This window comes from Epinephelus lanceolatus, chromosome 14 (assembly GCF_041903045.1).
Source record: "Epinephelus lanceolatus isolate andai-2023 chromosome 14, ASM4190304v1, whole genome shotgun sequence".
NCBI lineage: Eukaryota > Metazoa > Chordata > Actinopteri > Perciformes > Serranidae > Epinephelus > Epinephelus lanceolatus.
The window spans coordinates 37,022,920-37,043,221 of NC_135747.1; the positions used below are offsets into that span (position 1 = coordinate 37,022,920).

A 20,302-nucleotide genomic window follows, 5' to 3' on the forward strand; every position below is an offset into this window, starting at 1 on the left:
TATATTTTGAAATAGGATCCATCTACAAGACATGACAACAAAATGCACTATTCATGCAGGACTCCCACCTGTTCATATTACACTTTAGTGGGGCAGCTTTCCAAAACATGTTTTTTACAAGTCGCCAAATGAACCAAACCAGCTGACACCAGCATGATCTACTCTTTATGTCCCTGTATGGCATGCAGTGAACTTTGGACTTATGGGGACACTTGCAGTCTTGGGCTCCAGGAAGTTCCCTGCTTTGCTCAGGTCTCCATCCACCGTCAATTTTAGTGTAAATGTAACACTACAGGTTAACTCTACTTGTTTGTAATTTTAACATTTGTCAATAATGTTTCCCTTTATCTCGACTTGATGCTATATTTTAGCTCACATTTAAAAAAAAATCAATTTCCCGTTTCAAAAATACGATTTTACTTTGAAAAGTGCGAGCGGAAGTCGCGTGTTTCACCCCGTGTAACTTGCCAACAGCAGGGTGAGATGAGGCGGAGCGGCGTCTCAGCGCTCAGACAGAGACACACAGACACACAGAGAGGAGTACAGCGCACAGGTCTCACCTCCTCTTCTCCTCCTCCGGATCGACTCCTCTCCATCATGGATTCTCCTCGGGCTCCTGCTCTTTGCCGGATAAACTTTGGACTTACACTCGTATGATGGGAATATACTGTCTGCGCGCTCGGCCCCGTGGATCTATACAGTCTTGATGGAAACCATGTCACCGCAGCAGGGGACCATGGGACAGAACAGGTCCGACTCTCTGACGGGACAGAGCAAGGCGCTCCCCGACAATAAAAAGGTACAAGTGACGCTTCTGTGTGGGGCTGATGGAGAGATGACTGTGGGCACGGTTTGCGTTTTTACGCACGGAGTTGCCCGGTGCTCTCAAAGGAGATGTAAAGGAGATAATTATGGTATCAAAATCAGCAGTTCAGCTTGCCTCAAGTCAGGGTCAGCTTTGGACTGGATGATGTGATGGTGATGTGAGCTCTGGTGTCATTGTTGTATTTTGAATAAGCACGTTTTTAAACACTTCTCTGGGTTCATTTTATCCGACTTATAGTTTGCACAGTTCAGTGTGATTGATTTATCTGATAAATGTTGCTGTCTCCTTTGGATCAGTGGCGCACAGGCGTTGTGCAAGTGGAAGAGTTCAGTTTTTCAAGTGTTTCAAGGAAAAAAAGTCTCCATATTGTTGATATTCTGCAGTAAGATCACCAAATCCTGTCTTGGCTGAACAATTTTTACGTAAGAAAAAGTCCTAAATCCCCATTTTACCAACAGACTTTATGTCTTTGTGAATGAAACAGCATCTGGCTGAGCTGTGGTGCAGGATAGGAATCAAACAACACATCAGGATAATGTGCTGATGTTGATTATTTGTTCATCAGACAGGCAGGAGTCAGCATGCAAACACAGAGGAGTCATTCCTGCAGTGCGGACTTCTCAAAGTTACTCCTCATCACTCATCCTAAAGCAATAAAAAATAAAGAAAAGTAATCATTCTAAAATCGAGTCCTCATCTCTGACTTTGCTGTGAATGCAGTTTTGAACCCCAGTGTTGGCCCCTGACACTGAAAGGCACCTCAGTGATAAAGGAGATGATTCTGGTTCTCCAGCAGCTGGTCGATGAAATTGTAGTAAACAGCGCCCCCACCCAACGCGTGTTTAAAAAGGTGCAACTGCATCTGTCAGCAGGCAGGATGAATGTGAGTTTGAATCTGCCAAAATGGTGCAAAAAGCAGCGATTTGGTGGCAAAAGTTTGTGATGAAAGTGAAGTCAAGACCTCCAACAGAACCAGCAATCCTCAGATTAACCCTTTTATGATCATATCAAGGTCTGCTTTGTCCTCATAGCTGCAACAATTAGTCAATTAATCAATGAGTCAGACAGAGAATTAATTGGCATTTGCTGATTTCATGCTTCTTTTCATTGTCACATATAATAACAAACTGAATAGCTTTGGATTGTTGGACCACAGGTGCAGATTAGTGATACATTCTCCTCAATGATTAGAACACAAGCATTCCTCACCCCAACACGAACGTGAAAGTAGCAAAGGGTTTTCATTCCGACACACTGCTAGAATGTGACTCAGAGATGCAACAATTGCTCAGGTGACGTAGGTGGTTGAGGTATGCAACTTTAGAAGCAACAGTTGCAGAAAAGGTGAAGCAACTCTGCAAGCAGGAAGTACTGTGACATGTCCAGCATAAACTGATGCAGAGCAGGTGTAAATTGGTGCATAAAACTCACCAGAATGCAGGAAATGAAGTGTCTGATACTCACAATTTCTGAAGGGAGAATCCCCAGCCTCTCCCTCAGCTGGTCGGACAAAACATACCATTTGAAGACGTCACTATTTCCTGACATGTTATTGACAAAATCAAGAAAATAATGGGCTGAATAATCATTGATGAAACTAATCATGATCTGGAGCCCTACTTCTTTGTGCCTTGAAATATCTTTATGAGTCATCATCTGCTCAAAGAAAGATGAGCAGAGGAATGGAGTTGTCAAATCAAACCAGCACAGATCTGTTTGCTGTGTAAACTTGGCTACAGATAACATCCAAATCAATGCATGATGGTGAACAGTTACTGTACAACAGCAGCTCTGAGCGCTCTTATAGTGTTGAACACACAATTTCTTCAACCCAATACATCACATTTTGGCACCAGCACACAGTTACTCATGTTTTCTCAGAGTTGTTGTAAGTATTTCAGCGAGTGCCAGCTGTGGGCATGCTGTGAGTAAAATTCTGTCTCATGAGTCCAGAAATGTTGTAACTGCAGACTCTTTTTTTATGAGCAGTTGCTGCAGTTTGTCCTGGTTTGGAGAGTTGTGAGAAATGAGGTGTCAGGCAGAGCAGAGAAAGTGGAGTTTTGCTTCATCATCACTGACTGAGAGCGACTGCATGTATGTATAGAGTTTGCACACACCTCCCACTCCACACTCAGGATGTGTTGAGATGTTTGTGTCAACATGTTAAAAGTTCATCTTGTCCTGTACTTGACATGCATGACAGGAACATGCATAACACGTATGTATACTGTGTGTGATGTGTCAGTGTTTGTGCTGCAGATTTTATTGAGATTGTAACACCAGCGTTTGTTCCAAGTTAGTGCCAACAGTCGATGTTTCCTGTTTGGTTTCTGCAGACAGTCAGCATCATTTGAGACAACAGGGCAACAGGCCTCAATGTTGCTTCATCATGTAAAGTGAAGTGTTGTCATGTCAGTACTTCATGTGTCTGGTCGCACCTGCAGGGAAAGCAACCATGTCATGTCACCTCATGGCTGTTACTGTCGCAGTCAAGCCTGATTTCACAGAAAATGTGCTCAGATGTGTCTTTAAAGGAACACTTCACCTTAAGAGTGACCATTTTGATATCAATCAATCACCCCATGTTATGTTGAATTTTTGAGGAAAACCTTGCATGCCTACACGGTGAGCGAAGAATCCAAAAACGGCGAACATTCTACATGAATGGAAGTGAACAGGGTTCGCATTTCGTAACAACAAACTCTCACACCACTCGTGAAGTATGATCCAAGGCTCCTTTATCAAGTCATATACTCAGTACTTCCCAAGCACGTGCATTTTCGTTTGAACATTACCTGCAGGCAGAGTTCAAACACTCTGGCCCAGGTTTGCTACACTTCCATGCATGCGATTGTTTGTTTGCACTGAAGTTTAAGCAAAAATGCACGTGTTTGGGAAGTACTGAGCACACGACTGGATAAATGAGACTGGGATTATACTGCACAAGTTTTGTGGAGCTCGTAAACCGATGTTTTGATATAGTTTTGTAGCTGTTTAATGGGATCCTGTTTACTTTAAAGGGCTAGTGCACCCAAAAATGAAAATTCAGCCATTATCTACTCACCCATATGCCGATGGAGGCTCAGGTGAAGGTCAACACTTGCGGAGATCCAAGGGGAGAGGGAGTAGCAACACAACTCCACCTAATGGAGGCTGACGGTGCCCCAGATTCAAACGTCCAAAAACACATAATTGAAACCACAAAATATCTCCATACTGCTCGTCCGTAGTGATCCAAGTGTCCTGAAGCCCCGACATAAAAAGTTGTTTGGAAAAACGTCATTTGAACTCTGTTTTTAGCCTCACTGTAGCCTGTAGCTCTGACTGCCTCTTTGTACACTGCGCTCACGTGTGCGAGACCAGCGAAAGCATGTGAACACACATGAAGGTGGTGCCCATGTCTCACGGTCTCACGCAAGTGCACACACGTGAGCGCAGTGTATATTTTGTGGTTTCAATTATGTGTTTTTTGGACGTTTGAATCTGGGGCGCCGTCAGCCTCCATTAGGTGGAGTTGTGTTGCTACCCACTCTCCCCTTGGATCTCCACAAGTGATGTGAGGACTCTGAAACTTCACCTGAGCCTCCCTCGGCATATGGGTGAGTAGATAATGGCTGCATTTTCATTTTTGGGTGCACTATCCCTTTAATTCATGAAGGATGTTCACTTTTTTTGGATTCCTTGTTCACCGTGGAGGCATGCAAGAAAAACAATGTTTTCCTCATTAATTCAAGAGAGCACGCTGTGAATAATTCATGTACAAATGGTCATTTTGTGGGTGAAATATTCCTTTAAAACAGAAGTCTGTCTGGAAATTGTGTGGAAAACTGTTGGCACTGCAGACTGAACTGGGACAGTTTCAAACCTAAATCATAATCATAAAAATAAACTGTTCCCTAATCTCACCCATGATATTTTCCCCAATCCATAAACCCAATTAAACTCACTCTCTTACTCTTTGGGGCCTTTTTGTCTGCCTGGACCACTGTTCATCTCAGGCCAGGTTTGGAGAAATAAAAATCGAATTCATCGCTTCTAGAGGAGAGGAATTTTACCCATAAGTCACAGCAAAATGAGTCCAGGAAGCACAGTCTCATTTAATATCTCTCACGACCAGATTGAATGACTGCAGTGTGTGTTTAGGGCTCACATGCTTTTAGTATGTTGTAAATAAATTGAATTAAAATAGCTGCGGTGGCTGCTGCAGGGATGCCTGTCATACTTCTTTGAGTCAGCATACAGTTTATCATGTTACAGTGAGAATATATGAGGGATCATAAACAATTATGCAACTGCTGGACGACATATTTCTCTTTCTCCACCACTTAGCTCACTTCCTCCTTTCCTCCTTTCTTTCTTTATGGCTTTAACTTCTCCTTTTCTGTCAGTCAACATCCTCCTTTCTCTAAAATTCTCCCCCTCACACACACACACACACACACACACACACACACACACACACACACTGGATTTTTGTGTTTCTCTGTGTCTGTATTTCCTGCACTGACCACAGCCACAAACACTGCTGACTGTGTGCTTTGTAACCATTTTGCCCCCCCCCCCCCCCCCCCCTCCATAAACATGTTAATCATCTTGCGATGCAAACCATCACCTTTAGCCACCTCCTGCACTGACCCACCTCCTCTCTCTTTCTCTTTCTTCCTCTGGCTGTGTAGAAGATGAAGACCTTGGCCCAGAGACGACAGTCAGCTCCCTCACTGGTCATCAGCAAAGCACTTACCAGATCGAGAAGCACGTCCAGGTATGAGCACACACACACACACACACCTGTTTTTCTAACAAAGGGCTGCTGTGGCTGTGATGTCATTGTTGGCCTGTAGATCCTCAGTAGTTTCTCTCAGTAGATGGTGTTACAGATATAGCTGCTGCTGCAGAGAGTCAGCACTGTAGTTGTACCTCTAAGATTACTATTTCTTCCATTCTCCTTCAACCTCTGTGTAAACATGTGGCACCTCTCATTAATAAGGCTTTGTAAAGTAATGAGTGAAGTATTTCTTATTGTTTTATAGGTGTTTATCTTCCTCCAAAGTGACAGTGTGACCTTTGCTTGGTCTTTTTAGTAGCGCTTAACTTCTGGACAAATGTACATTTCCTCACAACCTATTCATTTCTACAAATACAGACTTTACTGGTTGTTTAAAGAGATCTTTATTAATGACTTTCAAACATTTGCAGTTGCAGATGAATCACAGCCCAGTTGCCAAATGAAAATGTTGCATTAAATTTTCCTGCAAACCAGGAATATGCTACATTTGTACATTTCATACACTTCATATCAGTGTTTCTAAAGTGACATAGTATATGAAATGACCTTGTCGTTGTAAGGTGAAGGGGGATGGCAGATGGTGGGTGGCATGACACCTAGGCGAGACGCCTGCCAAGCGACAGACCATTGTTTGAGTCCAACAAACAACAACAACATTTCACGATTTCAACTGAAAACGGTAAACTTCAGTTGCGTTTTGGCCGATCGTTTACACAACAGCGGCGTTTTGGGAACGGGTTCCAGAGTGCAAGTTTTTGGAAACGGCACCGTCTCCGTTGCATGTAAACTTGCAATATGCAGTTCCTCTAAAAACAGACTTTGTCGCACATGCGCATTACACTTCCAGTCACAAGGCATGTGCGAGAAAGTCGACCATCACAACAATGACTGACTCCCGAGCTCTGCTTGTGCTGCTCACCCTTTATCAACGCTTCCCCATCATAGTGTAGATTTACTATAGCAACTCCACCTTGTCGTCCATCCAAACAAACGTTCGTGCGGTTGCCATTTTGTTTATACAGCGCCGCTCTGTAGAAGGAAGCGTAAGCGTCACACCGCCAACTACTGGCCTGGCATGTATACTGCCATGTGTCTCTCTCTCTCTGTCTCATTGTGTCATGCGGATTACTGTTAATTTATTATGCTGATCTGTTCTGTACGACATCTATTGCACGTTTGTCTGTCCTGGAAGAGGGATCCCTCCTCAGTTGCTCTTCCTGAGGTTTCTACCGTTTTTTTTTCCCTGTTAAAGGGTTTTTTTGGGGAGTTTTTCCTTATCCGCTGCGAGGGTCCTAAGGACAGAGGGATGTTGTATGCTGTAAAGCCCTGTGAGGCAAATTGTGATTTGTGATATTGGGCTTTATAAATAAAATTGATTGATTGATTGATTGATGCGCACGGCGATTGTAATCAAAATGTTGTCGTCTAAACGCGAACTTTATTCAAAATGAAAATGAGAAACGATTCTGACTCATCACTTTGTTTCCAGCAGCTTTTCAGCCACCTAACGTGGGTATTTTTTGGCAACCTGTCACGTGTCACCTTCCACCGGTGATAGTGCCACTAAAAGCAGTCGTTTTTACCAAGACATTGCTGCGTCTCCTGCCGGGATGGCACCACAAAAAGGAATTGGTTCCTACCTTGACATTGCTGCATTTCCTGCTGGGATTGTGCCATCAAAATGGAGTTTTTTAAGCCAAAATATGATCTTTTCCGAACTATAACCAAGTGATTTTTGTGCTTAAATCTGACTGCACGTCAACCACAATGTTGCCAAAATGTAAAGAAACATAAAGTTTCAATTTATCCGCGACATAAAAACATAAAAATGTGAAGTATCTGTGGTTTGCAGTGGTTTACAAAGCCATTTTTTCTGGCATTATTTGCTCATTATTTATCGTAGCCTTAATCAACATTTGTCTCTGCAAACTTAATGCATTTTCATGAATATTTGATGCATGCATTGACTCACAAACTGCTCGTGTTTTTCACTGTGGTCCCTCAGCATTTCACCCTCAGAAACACTGACCCAGGGTTGTAAAGGGGCAACAGCAGAGATGAGTAAAAAGCGAAGCTGGCAGAATTCGTAAAGAAGTTTTAAACTGACTGAACTGATCAGATATTTTTGCAAGATTCAGCCACTTCTCCCACATGAACTTGAATGTGTCTCAGACATCAGAGCTAAGAGGCTGGCCTCCCTGACTCATTCATGTCTTAGAGGGGGCTTAAACACTTAGTTCTCCCAGAGCTATCAGGCTTTTCATCACCCTCGTATCACACAAATCCCTTCCTCTTCCTTTAACATGCTCGGAAATAAGCCATTACAAACCCCTTGGGGAGGGTCTTTATTTACCGGAATCTTTGTGTCATGTGTCTTTGCAGCGTTGGGGGGTATAGAGAAGGAAAACAACAGTTTAGGAAATTTGAGGACCTTTTTGTCTTTGATGAAAATCAATTTGTTACAGAGGACCAAACAGCTTGAAGTTAAATCAAGAATTGCCAAAAAGAAGTCCCTGTGGAGCGATGTTTCTTAAAGTACTTTTAGGTGTTAAAGTTTGGGTTTTGTGCCAAATGATTAAATGCCTGGTGATGGAGGTTATGGTGCGACTGTCCGACATGTCTATAACGTGAGTGTGAGCTGGTGGCAGTTTGTAGTGTTTGCAGAGGGAGTTCAGGCTCAACTGCAGCATACCGAACTGTGAAAATGGACCATTTAGAGCAGTGCTGAGGGAAACACTCTGCACTCTTATATGGGTCAGTACTCCTGGGGCAGTGTGTGTGTGTGTGTGTGTGTGCTAAAGTGCTAAAGTTTGTAGACACAGGGGAAGGGCGAGACAGGCAAACTATTGAGTGAAAGTCACTTAGTCTGACCAGTTTTTGTGTGTGTGAGTCTCAGGAGGTATGGAGCCAGGACGCTCAGCTGTCACCTCTAACCTCTGACCTCTCGTCAGGAGGTATAGGGGCCAGTAGAGGTCACCTGGGGTCAACACCTCTGCTGTCAGTGAGTGTGTGAGGTGTTCATTAATGTCCGGATGTGGTGATGTGTGTGTGTGCAGGGGGAGAGACATGAAATTACTGTGGTCAGGTGACTCACAGTAGGTAAAGGTGAAAGGTCATGAAGTGATTATTGCGAGTGTCAATCAACAGCATTACTTCCGTCGTCTTTAAAAAGATTATAATTGATTTTTGTTGTTGTTGTTATGAATTCATACTTGTTTGTTATCAGGTTGTCTTCATGCTTTGGTAACTGTTGTACAACAACTTTAAAACCCTGAAGTCCTGTTAATACTGTTTTAATGGATGCATCAGCTCTGCCAGCAGTACTTGGCAGTGGCTTAATCATTATTGCATTACCCCTGTGCTCTTTATCCAAGAGCAAGACTAAATATCAGGAAACATAAACAGAACTGATTTTTATTAAAATAAACTTTGACTGGTTTCCTTGTAAAAACAAACAACAGATAAAATGTGTTACAATCAGCTTTATGACACACAGTATTACTCTTATTATTGACAGCTGCTGTAAAAACAGGAACATATGGGGAAGTCAGTTTCGTTTAATTTTGTTTTCGATAGTCCGACGCCCATATATTGGGAACTAGCAGTTGATTAAGAAAGACAAAACAACAAAACAAACACTGTCCAGTCTGCGCACCACCTGGGACAGGTGACTGATCAGTTGCACGACAGATAAGAGAAAAATTGTGTTTTGGATTTTGGGATGAACTGTCTCTTTTAGCTAATATTTGATGACCTTCTTTATTATAATATTGGACTATTGTAGTTGGGAGCGTCAGCTGGATGCCTGGAAAAATGCATCTACACACACAGTAGCATAACAAGAGGGAGTTTCATATATTTCACAACTTATATTTCTTCCTCTCCTTGAGCTTTGAGATGACTCCTTCTTTTGCTCATTCTGTTCTGCCTTTCCCATCAGGCCAAGAGGCGCTGAAAGACTCCCTGGCCTCCAGCTCAGCCACTTACATCACTTCCACACGCACACATACACACACACACACACACACACGGACCTCATCCAGAAGTATAACCTCATCCCTCAGCCTCGAGGCGTACAGTACAGAGTATTACGGGTTCAAACTGCAGTAGATCCCCTCCTCTTCCTCTTCCTCCTCTGGCAATGAAATCTATACTGCAGGGAGGAAGGTGGCTGCACCTTAAAGCATAAAAACATGTGAATGGCTCCCAGCCCTGACCTCACACTCCCACTCGCTATCAGCCGCACAGTGTCACCACAAAGTGACACACACAACAGCCTCTCTGTCCTTTCCTCCTGCACAGACACGCACATTTTTATCATTATAGTTGTGAGGGTATTTACTGATTTTAATCTCAATCTGAAACCTAAATTCCAACCCACATTAAGCTTTGGATTCTAGTTGTTTGAGGTTATTTGGTCCTCAAAATGACACAGGAACACACGCTCACGCACACATCATGCAAAAGACATTTCCTGGTTTTAATAATGAGCTCTGTTAAGGACATCATGGCTGACAGCCCCTGCTCACTTGTGTTTTAATGGGTGAAAAAAAGGAAGAGTTTCACTATTCTGACCTCATCCTCTGTGTGTGTGTGTGTGTGTGTGTGTGTGTGTTCCCTCTGGCTGTATGGGGAGCATTGTGTGTCAGCCAGGGATGACATTATAGTTTGCCTATGGAAATGATCTGGCGCAGTCAGAGCCGCTCTGGGTGATGTGAATCAGGTGGAAAAAGGAAAGAGACAGAAAAAGATGTGAAGCAATCGGTTCAATTTTAAAAATCTAGAAGCCTGCTTTGATGTTTCTTGCTTCTGTGTTTCTTGCACTTATAGATCTCATGTCAGCCTCACGGTGTGGGCAGGACAGTGGTATCTTGGATTTACCAAGAAGAAGTTATGTGTGTAATTTGAAATGTATCGCTCGTGGTGATAAACTCATCGACAGTTACCACCTGACTCTGTTGCTCAGGTCTTTAGAAAATTTTAACCTTTTTCCAGCTTGTCGTTCCAGTTTTATGGCCCACAAACTCCACTCTTACAAATTAAATTTCCAGTAGCAGCATGACAAAATGATATTGATTTAGCCAAAAATTACCCGCATGATCGTGTAGGATTATCATTGGGCTCATAAAGCACTGCAGACTTTTGCCAGCCAAGCCCTATTATTCCAGTTTAGTGCTCTGATAACTTGAATGGAAATAAAATTATTTTTTCTTGCAGCTCTTCTAGACACTACAAAGTTTATTGAACCAAATGGATTAGATCTCAATAGTGAAATGATTCATTTTGTTGGGGCTGTGACGCTCAAAAAATGTATCCACTGATTTACAGACATCGCTCGTCTAGAGTAAGGCCCAATCCCCTAGCCATTGTCCACTACCCCTCGGCCCTCGAAATGAAGCAACGAGGGTTAGGGGTTGAAATCTTTCCCTAGGAATTGGGACACCACTCACTACGTCACCGCGTCGGTTATGTTCACGCATACGTAACTATTGTAAACAGGAAGCTGCGAGCCATCTACATTTCCAACCGGCATCTACAATGGAGTCTTCAGTTGAGTTCATCCTACCTATCGCATTTGCCGCATTCATCATGCTTCGTTTGATGAACGACAGACGACAGGGGACTTATGCTAGCTAGCTAACATTACAAGGCAGCATAGTTATACTAGCTGGTGTGTTATCATAATGTGAAATGTCCGACAATTTTGCAGAACAGAACAGATGACAGACGCCAGATAGTATGAGTTAGCTAGCTAGCTAACAAGCAACCTGACGACGGTAACATTAGCTATGTATGAACTTTTTTCCCCGTCTCTTGCTCGGTGGTAGCCATGGCGACGTCTACCCCTCGCTGGCAAGTCAGCATCTGAAATCCCTCGCTCCGAATGGCTAGTTTTATACCCACCACCCCTCGTTATGCCCCCTACCCCTACACAAAAAAGGAATTGAGACACCACTACCCCTCGCGGGAATGCGCAAATGTAGGGGCAGGGCCAAGAGGTAGGGCTAAGGGGGGGTATTGGGACAGGCCCTCAGTCTATGGGAAGAAATCTCATCTAATGGCATCATGTGACGCACTTGAGAGTTGTAGTTCCACTGTTTGGCCACTATGAAAATCGGCTTCAAAGCATGCCACACATCCTGGGGGCCTGTGGCCAGCAAGCTACCCATAACCTCAACAAAGATTAGCCAGCTAGCTGTAACTTAGCTACTCTACACAGAGCAGACAAATATAGCCTCATGTCAATTGAAGAATATACATATAACATATATAAATACAACAATATTTAGTTATAATTGGAGCATTCAGATATCCATTGTGTGCTGTCTCTGTTGTCATCTCTACTGCGGTTTCGTTCGAACAAAAGCTGCCACTGTGGATTTGGGAGATGGCACAGCCTGGTGTGTGTTTGTGGAAAATGACATCTTCTCTAATCCACATGTTAACAGACACCCAGTCTCTGTGACACACATACACTGAGCCGTCAATTGATGCTTGTCTGGACAGCTTTTATCTGAGAGAAAGAGGTCAGACTGCTGGTGATGCAATCCACCCGATGCAGAGACACACACGAACAAGTCCAATGGACGACTTGCAGTCAGACACACACCCTCTGACTTTCCATAAATTCTTCTGGACACACACACAGCATCAGTGAATCACTGTCACATCTCTGACTCACCTCTCTTACTGTGTGTTGTTGTCCCAGTCAGAGCTCACATGTTGAAACAAAAAGTGAGCTGAAGGTTTCTCCTCCAGCAGAATATTTGTGTTCATCCAGTTCCCTTTGGTTTGATGCCATAAAACTTGTGACTTGTGATGTGTTGGTGGCCTTGAGTCTGATTTGATACCAGAGGCAAATAACCTGCAGATACACTGATGACACAGATGCTATTAAAACACACATAAACACACACACACAGTCCTTTTCGGGGTTACTAATAAAGCTGAGCAGATGGACTCTTATATAAGTGTGTGTCAGTGCTGCCCTGAGGGACGCCGTCTGCTTGGTCATGGTGGACTATTTAACTGCTAAGCCACTGGTTGCATTAAGGTCACTGATATTTAAAAACAGATTAAACTGAATGAGTGAGACAGCAGAAGTAGGGAATGAGAAGCAAAAGTGGGCTGAAAGAGGAGAGTGGGATGATGGACGTGTCAGCAGAGCAAAGAAAAGTGAAGACGAAAGAAGAGCTGATCAGGGAGAGTCGGACGAGAGAAAGTTGCAGCTGTTTTTCCAGCTGTTGTCCTCAGGGTGTGTATTTACAGGTGTGTGTGTGCGTTGTGTCCTTGATTTCAGCTGTCTCTCCCGTCCCAGCCTCCGTGATTTAAGCACTCAGTGAAACAGATGTGTGTAAGTGTTCACTGCACCAACACAAGGAGTGATGCAACAGCAGCAGCAGACATGTCGGTCCACATGACCAATGCAGCTTCTGACAGTTTCAGGTAGTGATGAGAGGACATATTGGCCAAAATGTCTGAAACCAAACCTACGCTTTGAGTCTATGTGTCCTTGGTTGTATTTTATAGCTCTGTTAGTCTGTAGCTGTAACATCAGGGGTGGAATGTGCCTGTAATGTAAGTACATTTACTTGAGGTACAAATTTCGGTACTTGTACTTTACTTGAGTCTTTTCTTTTTGTGCTACATTGATCCGACAAATTTACTTACTTTACAAATTAAGATTTCTTCTTAAAACATATGAAGAGCTTATAAAATATGATGTTTTGTTATAAACTAAACTACCCAACAGTTTATACGAGGACTGAGTTTTGTCACTAACAGGCTCGGATTGTTATTTTAAGTGTCTGGAATGATTACGGAAAGGATCCCCACAGAGATAGACCTTTTTGTTGCACCAGAAACAGACCTGAAATCTCCCTCACCAAACACACCAGACTTTGTTTAATTAAACAGTAATTTTAGCATGTATAGGGTCAGCATCTAACTGGGTGACTTAAGGGTTTATCCCAACCAAACCAGAGTTGGTGATTGTTGGAACAGTGGAAAGGCGAAAAGTGCTTTTGCTGGCTTTTAATGAAGAGTTTTTATATGATAATAAAATTACAGTTTATTTAAATGGAATCTGGTTGGTTTGACGAAAGAGATTTCGAGGCTGTTTCTGGTTAAACAAAAAAGCTCTCACTCTTTCATGTCCCCCTTATAAAAAATCACACCTGTCCCCTTCAGGATGTTTTTCGTCATTGTTGAAAAACAACCATAAAAATATTAAATATTAATATTTTGTTCTACTTTTTTTTGCTTAAATCTTTTAACCAACTCCTACTCAGATTATACATATCAAATATTCATTCATTTTGAGGATTTTTAACCCTTTATATGCCATTTTCTTTACATGAAGTCACTGTTACTTTTATGAAAAAAAATTACTTTCTCTATAATAAATGTTGGATGGAATTTTTTTTCTAATTATCACAGTCTGGGATATGTGAATGATTAATAACAACACCAATTTTGATGTGTGTTTTTTTGTGCAGTTTCAGTTTTTCAATAAATACCAACACCTTTCCCCTTGAAAAACAACCATAAAAATATGAATATGTTTTTCTACTTTTTTTTGCTTAAATCTTTTAACCAACTCCTTTTTTTACTATTCTTGGGTCTCTCTAACCAACCTGACTGCCAGAGATAGAAAAAAATCATGTTTTTCTATGTAAATTGAAGGGGAATCAAAAAATGTCGTATTAATGGGTTTCAATGGGGACCTTTTTCATCCGAGAGGGCATGGTGTCATAAAAGGTTGCCATTTGTGTATTTTAGGCCTGATTTAGGAGCGGCTTTAAAATTTCAAAAGTATCACCAAAAATAAGGTTTCTGACCAAAAGTCATGCTATATGCATGAACACAGCCAAAGTTATCAAAAATAAAAACTGAAAAATGACTGAAAAATGACTGAAAAGGACGTTTTCCGTCCGAGGGGGACCAGGGGGTTAACAGAAAGGTCTGTCTCTGTAGGAATCCTCTCCATAATGTTATCAGACACCTATAATAACTTTGAGCCTGTCAGTGGCAAAAAGAAGCACTTTGAGTGGACATACAGTGATGATGCATAATTGCATGTAGGGATTACATTGCAGCCTATTCCCTGTTAGCTGTAGCAGTCTCACTCAATTCTGGACCAGTTTCAAAGAATGTCATCTCCATTAGTCATTTAGACACAAAAACATGACTCTAGGTTTAAAAATACCATAGTTACCCATAACTTCAAGTTGTTACAGAGTATTTTTCTCAGTGTGATATTTGTACTTTGACCTAAGTAAAGGATCTGAAAACTTTGTCCATCATTGTACAGCTCTGTGGTTCTTATATTCCTTTTGTCTACGTTGGGATTTTACCCCTAATTGAGTGTCGAAGGTTAGAGAGACAGTCTGTGATTGTGGGGCGTATATAAATCAAACACTCTTGTCAACTTGGCCCACTTTGTGATTTACGCTGATAAGATTAGTATCAACCTTTCATATACAAATCATGCTCGGTGCAGATTAATTATTCATGCTAGGACATTAGTATGCTGTGTTGTGTGGTTCATTGTACGCCGGCCCCTTATTGTGTTCCGGAAAGTCAACAGTTCTCCCCGTGGTGCCGTGCCTCGACAAAGGTGGCCATGTATGCGCAGGCAGGCCGAGCACTCAATTTATCAACATCACATGATGTACAATGGAGCCATTAGCTGCTCATCCGTCAGATCCAAAGGGCAGCCGGCTCAGCTGTCAATCTCACATTCAGGAGGGAGGCATGTGCGGTGAATACGGAAGATGTTGTCTTTTTTGGGGAGGGAGCGGGATGTGAAAGGGGCTTTACAGGAAGGTTTGTCCGTTTGTGTGTGTGTGTGTGTGTGTGTGTGTGTGTGTATGTGTGTGTGTGAGCTCTTCTGACAGGAGCGTTTCCCGGATCTGCACCGACAATAAGAACAGAGGAGAGTGTGTTGATGAACTCAATGGGAATTTTTGGCACTTTTGCTCCAAATTAATCCCAGTGCAACTTAATCAAGGACCCCGAAAATCCTCCCAACGTCCCTCTGGGGTGGTCTTTTACCCCATAAACGTATATTTTCAGGGGCAGGAGGGGGACACACAGGGGACCCCTTAATATTTAAAGCATCTGCAGTTGCCCTCCATCATAAATAAATGCATTGAATTAGCAGAAGAGTTTTATTTGAATGAAAATAAAGAAATTTCCACCACAAATTAGTTCAGAAAATTCACCAGAATGCAGGACATGTCATCTTTAATGCTCAAAATTTCCCCCAAACCCCACGGGTCCCCACCAATGCTGATTTGAAACCTACGCCCTTGTTTACCCCCGTGCTGTCCTCCTGCAGTGGCATGTGGCAAGACATTAGAAGAGCTGAATGTTTCGAGATCCAGTGAGCTTTGATGCTGTCTGAGTCACATGTCAAGGACAGGGATGACTCATTTTGAACTTTATGAACTTCTATGGAGAAATCTGGACTGAGGGAAGGGGAACAATATGGGGGCTTGTCCCAAAATGACGCTATGCTGAAGGAGATGACACAAAAAATGAAGATTTACATGTTGCTGCTGCTCCCTGACAAAGAAATAATAAAAGAAATGCTTAATTTGTTGCAGTTGAAGGGTGCATGAGTTATGTAAATGTTTTCAAATGTGTTTCATACCAAATGGAAAGTATTGTCTCTCTTCCAGCAACAATAACTGATTGTTTTGCAGCAGTTTATTCTGTATAGCAACATGGTGTCCTTTTATGCAGAAAGTATTGCTGACGAAAAAAGCGGGACTTATTCCACGACTCCTCACCCATTTTGTACCCTCGGCCGTGCAGGCGACCAGCGACGTGTCCCATTGAGCATCAGCACTTAATTGGCTACATTTGTCTCCTCTGATTGAACTCTCTCGGCCCCTTGAGGATTTATTTTTGGATGACACACAAAGACAGACAAAAAGGGAAGCGCTCCAGTGTCTGTTCTTCGTTAATTAATTACGTAACCAGTCACTTACGCAATGCAGTTTGAAGGACGGTGGTGTATGAGAGAAGCTTCTCTGTCCTTCCTGCAAGACTTCCACTGGGTGCTTTGTTGAAGTGCTTATCAGCAGCGTTGGGTGTTTTCTGTTTGTCCTCGTGGGTATGTGCATGTGGAGGAGGAGGCATGGATAGTAGAAACTTAGTGAGGAAGTGGGTGTGTACGTGCGTGACAGGGCAGACAGTGAGTGTGCATGTTTGTGTACATGAAAGAGACAGAAAAAGGTAGAGATAGAAAATGTAAGCCTTTTATCTGGTTAGCGAAGGGTAAACAGGAAAGGATGGAGCCCTCAAACGATTTCCTCTTCCTCTAAAAATTTCCCTTTGTTTACATCTGTCCATCAGTGGCACATATTGACAGCAGGGAGACAATTTTAATTAAAACTACATCAGTAGTGTATAAACAAGCGTTTTTATAAAAAGTGTATTCCTGAAAGGAGAAGAGAAACGAGGAAATGTAAGAGTAGTTCCGTAGTTCCATCTCAGCTTTCTGTGCCTGTTTAAGTTAACAGATCCATCTTTGTGCAGCTCTGAAACATGCAAATAATAATGTATTTGTACCCCAACGATTGCACTGCAGATCCAAAAGTCCAATCTTTATTTTTCTGATAGCGTTTGATTATGTAAGTGGTTGCATCTGTGAGGCATCAGTGCAGGAAGTGCAGGAAATGAAGAGGTAAATATTTCATTTTTGGACTTTAATTACGCTGCACAATCAGTTTACATGCCTGAGCTTTTTCACATCTTTTTCTAAGTTTGGTTCACCACTTGGGCGTCGTGTTTTTTTAGTTATGTGCTCGCTGTTTATCAGCACTCTGGATGAGTTTTATAAACTCGCCTAGTGCTAATACAGGACACTGAAGTGCATAAATGTAAATTCAAGACACTGACGGTTGTACACGTTAGACCTTGTACCTTATCTTGTTAGATTCAGCCTCTGAGTATTTGCCTGAAAACACTGAATAATTAAATTCTTCTACATCTATTGAGCATGTTTTAGTGGTCTTCACTAGCAGCACAGTTTTCTGCCATTTTGAACCTCTGAACAAGAGACCTTTGGAAACACCGCTGACCCCCTTTTAGTTTGAAAAACCCGGGGTTGCATTAGACACTCATGTTAGCTAGCTGATTCGGTCTTATCAGTCATGATGTGACTTAAAGGCATGTGTCTTTAAACATTTAAGCTAGGTCGACATAACCTTTGTGATTTCATCAGTACTCCTTTATCATTGCCATGTCCTCCACTGGCGATGGGTAACGCTCCTGATACCACTCTAATATGTCACTGTATTTGCTTTGAGATTGCTTTGGAGATTATTTCTGAAACACTGACGTTGTTTCAGTTTTAAAAGTGTTGGACTAAGAGTCTCATCCTACTCTCCAATGTGCTATGTGTGAGCTCAGTCCTGCGTGTTCTTTAATGAAGCAATAGGAGAAGATATTCGGTCTCAGTTAATGTAGTTTATTAAGCAGTAAAGGAATAAAATTACAGAGCTCTGGGTCTCAACTTCACGTCCCTGACGAACAACAAAGGTGTGTCAGTTCACGAAGTCTGACCTCCTGTCCTTCCCCTGACCCAGTATATTTGAGCGTAACAGAGTGTCATTGTGCACGCAAGGCGTTGTCCTCTTCTCATTGGCAGATCCACTTCCTCCTTCACCACACCACGCCCCTGCCTCCTGTTAATCTGACTCCTTCCCACTGGCGGTGGGGGCGTGGTTCCTGTTTTGAAAGACAAGAGAACAACACAACTCCCTACACGTGCTGTACCTTACTATCTGTACATCACTTTCTATTCTTTTTACTATATATGAAACTAATTATCTAAGCATTGCGGTATGTGCTCCTCAGACTTCATGTCTCTTCCTCTCCTGTACTTCTCCACTTCTGCAAAGCAAACACATTCAGATCAGCTGAAATCATCTCAGTATTCTCATTGTTCACACATCTAAAACTTATATAGTGAAACACAACTTATAGTAAAACACATAAAATCATTCTATTCCCAACAAAAGGCAGATATGTGGATGTGGATTCTGTGCCTCACTCATGGGTAATTTTACATTACTTGTTGACGGAGTAGTTGAACCATCATCTAACCCGGGACCTCTCTCTTTTTCTCTCTGCTGGCTGTCAGTGCCTCATTCCAGATGTTTTGGATTTTTTTTCTCCAGGAGATCGAGCCTCTCCACTCGTAGCTCTCTCTCTGTTGTGTGCATGGTGTCCTTGTCTCAGTGCAGATTGGAAAACCCCCTCAAGGCAAATTTGTGATACTGGAAAATCTAGATAAAATCGACCTGACTTGACTTCAGACCATGTCCTTCCAGTGCTGGGGTTCAAAACTTTATTTTTAGAGGGCTGCCTGCAAACCAGCTTAATTACCAAGATGAATTTTGACATAGTACATCTCTGTAAACCATGGATATGATACTATGGTTAATGTGTGGTTAGATTTAACCACAAAAACCACTTGATTGTGATTAGGAAAAGCACTGGTGGCACTATACCAGCAGGAAATTCAGCAATGGGTCACTAAGAAACAACCAGACATTGGGCTAAAAAGCGGCTGTTAGAACAGGTTGCTAAAAAACAGCCAGTTTTCTCTTGTCATTTGCAGTCGTCCAGTCGTCTTGCCTAGCTGTTACGTCATCCACAATCCCCTCCACCTCCCGATGAACACTGGTATCATACATATCAAACATACAAATATAATATATCCATGATTTGCAGAAACTTACAACGCCAACATTTTCCTCTGGTGACTGGGCTGCTCCAAACACATTCAGACAGCTTTCTCCTTTGTGTCTAATATTTCATTTTTGTCTCTCCCACAGGGAAAGCTGCATGACGCCAGTCAGTCCAGAGTCCTGTTCCCTGGTCCAGGCCTTCCTGGCTGAATGTCCACGCCGCCTATTCCTGGGTCATGCCCAAACGCAGCTAAAGACGGGCCTGCAGACCCAGGAGAGACACCTCTTCCTCTTCACCGACACACTGCTCGTCGCCAAGGCCAAGTAAGTTTCCTTCTGCGTGTCTTGTGAAATGACAGACTGAATGAAGGAGTGTGTGTTTATGTGGTTGTGTGAGTGAGACAGTGACGGAAAATGGAGACAGGAAGACATAAACAGGAAAAAAATACAGTGAAAAAAATTCCTGAGAAACAAAGAAGCAACATTTCATCTCGTTGTTTCTCCGACACTGATCACAAAAACAATTTGTAGAGGTTGGCGTTACATCCTGATGCTATCTTTCTCTAAATTCTTCTTCTCCTCTCTTCGCTGTTTTTTTTTTTTTTTTGCCTCTCCCGCCCTCATTTTCTCCCCACTATATAATTATTTCCAAGTCAATTAAATCCATATGAAGCCTGGCTCAGATCAAAGCCACACTGGCCTGCCTCTGGCCTACAGTATGGGGCTCCCCACCCACAAACTGCCACACACACATGTTCAAAAATAGAACCTTAAAGAGCACATTTATGTTTTTGAAGTCCACTAACACACACATACGTGCTCTTACACACACATAAACACATAGGCATGCAAAGACAGACACAGACTTCTACTCTGTGTACTTATACTTACTGTACACACACACACACACACACACACACACACGTCAATGCAGACACAGCGGGACCTCTGTGGTCTGTCCTGGGAGTCATGTGCCGGTGGGTG

The 20,302-nt window shown here is 42.5% G+C and overlaps 1 protein-coding gene across 1 annotated transcript in view; it reads left to right on the forward strand.

Moving 5' to 3' along the window:
• Window positions 1-509: 509 nt before the first annotated feature.
• The window catches only part of arhgap20 (Rho GTPase activating protein 20), a 48,127-nt gene continuing 28,334 nt past the window's right edge, over window positions 510-20,302 (forward strand). The window contains exons 1-3 of the mRNA XM_033617747.2: window positions 510-799; window positions 5,503-5,588; window positions 19,466-19,642. Of these exons, the coding sequence (XP_033473638.2) occupies window positions 707-799; window positions 5,503-5,588; window positions 19,466-19,642 (356 nt within the window). The 5' untranslated portion in view covers window positions 510-706. The remainder of the gene's footprint in view (window positions 800-5,502; window positions 5,589-19,465; window positions 19,643-20,302) is intronic.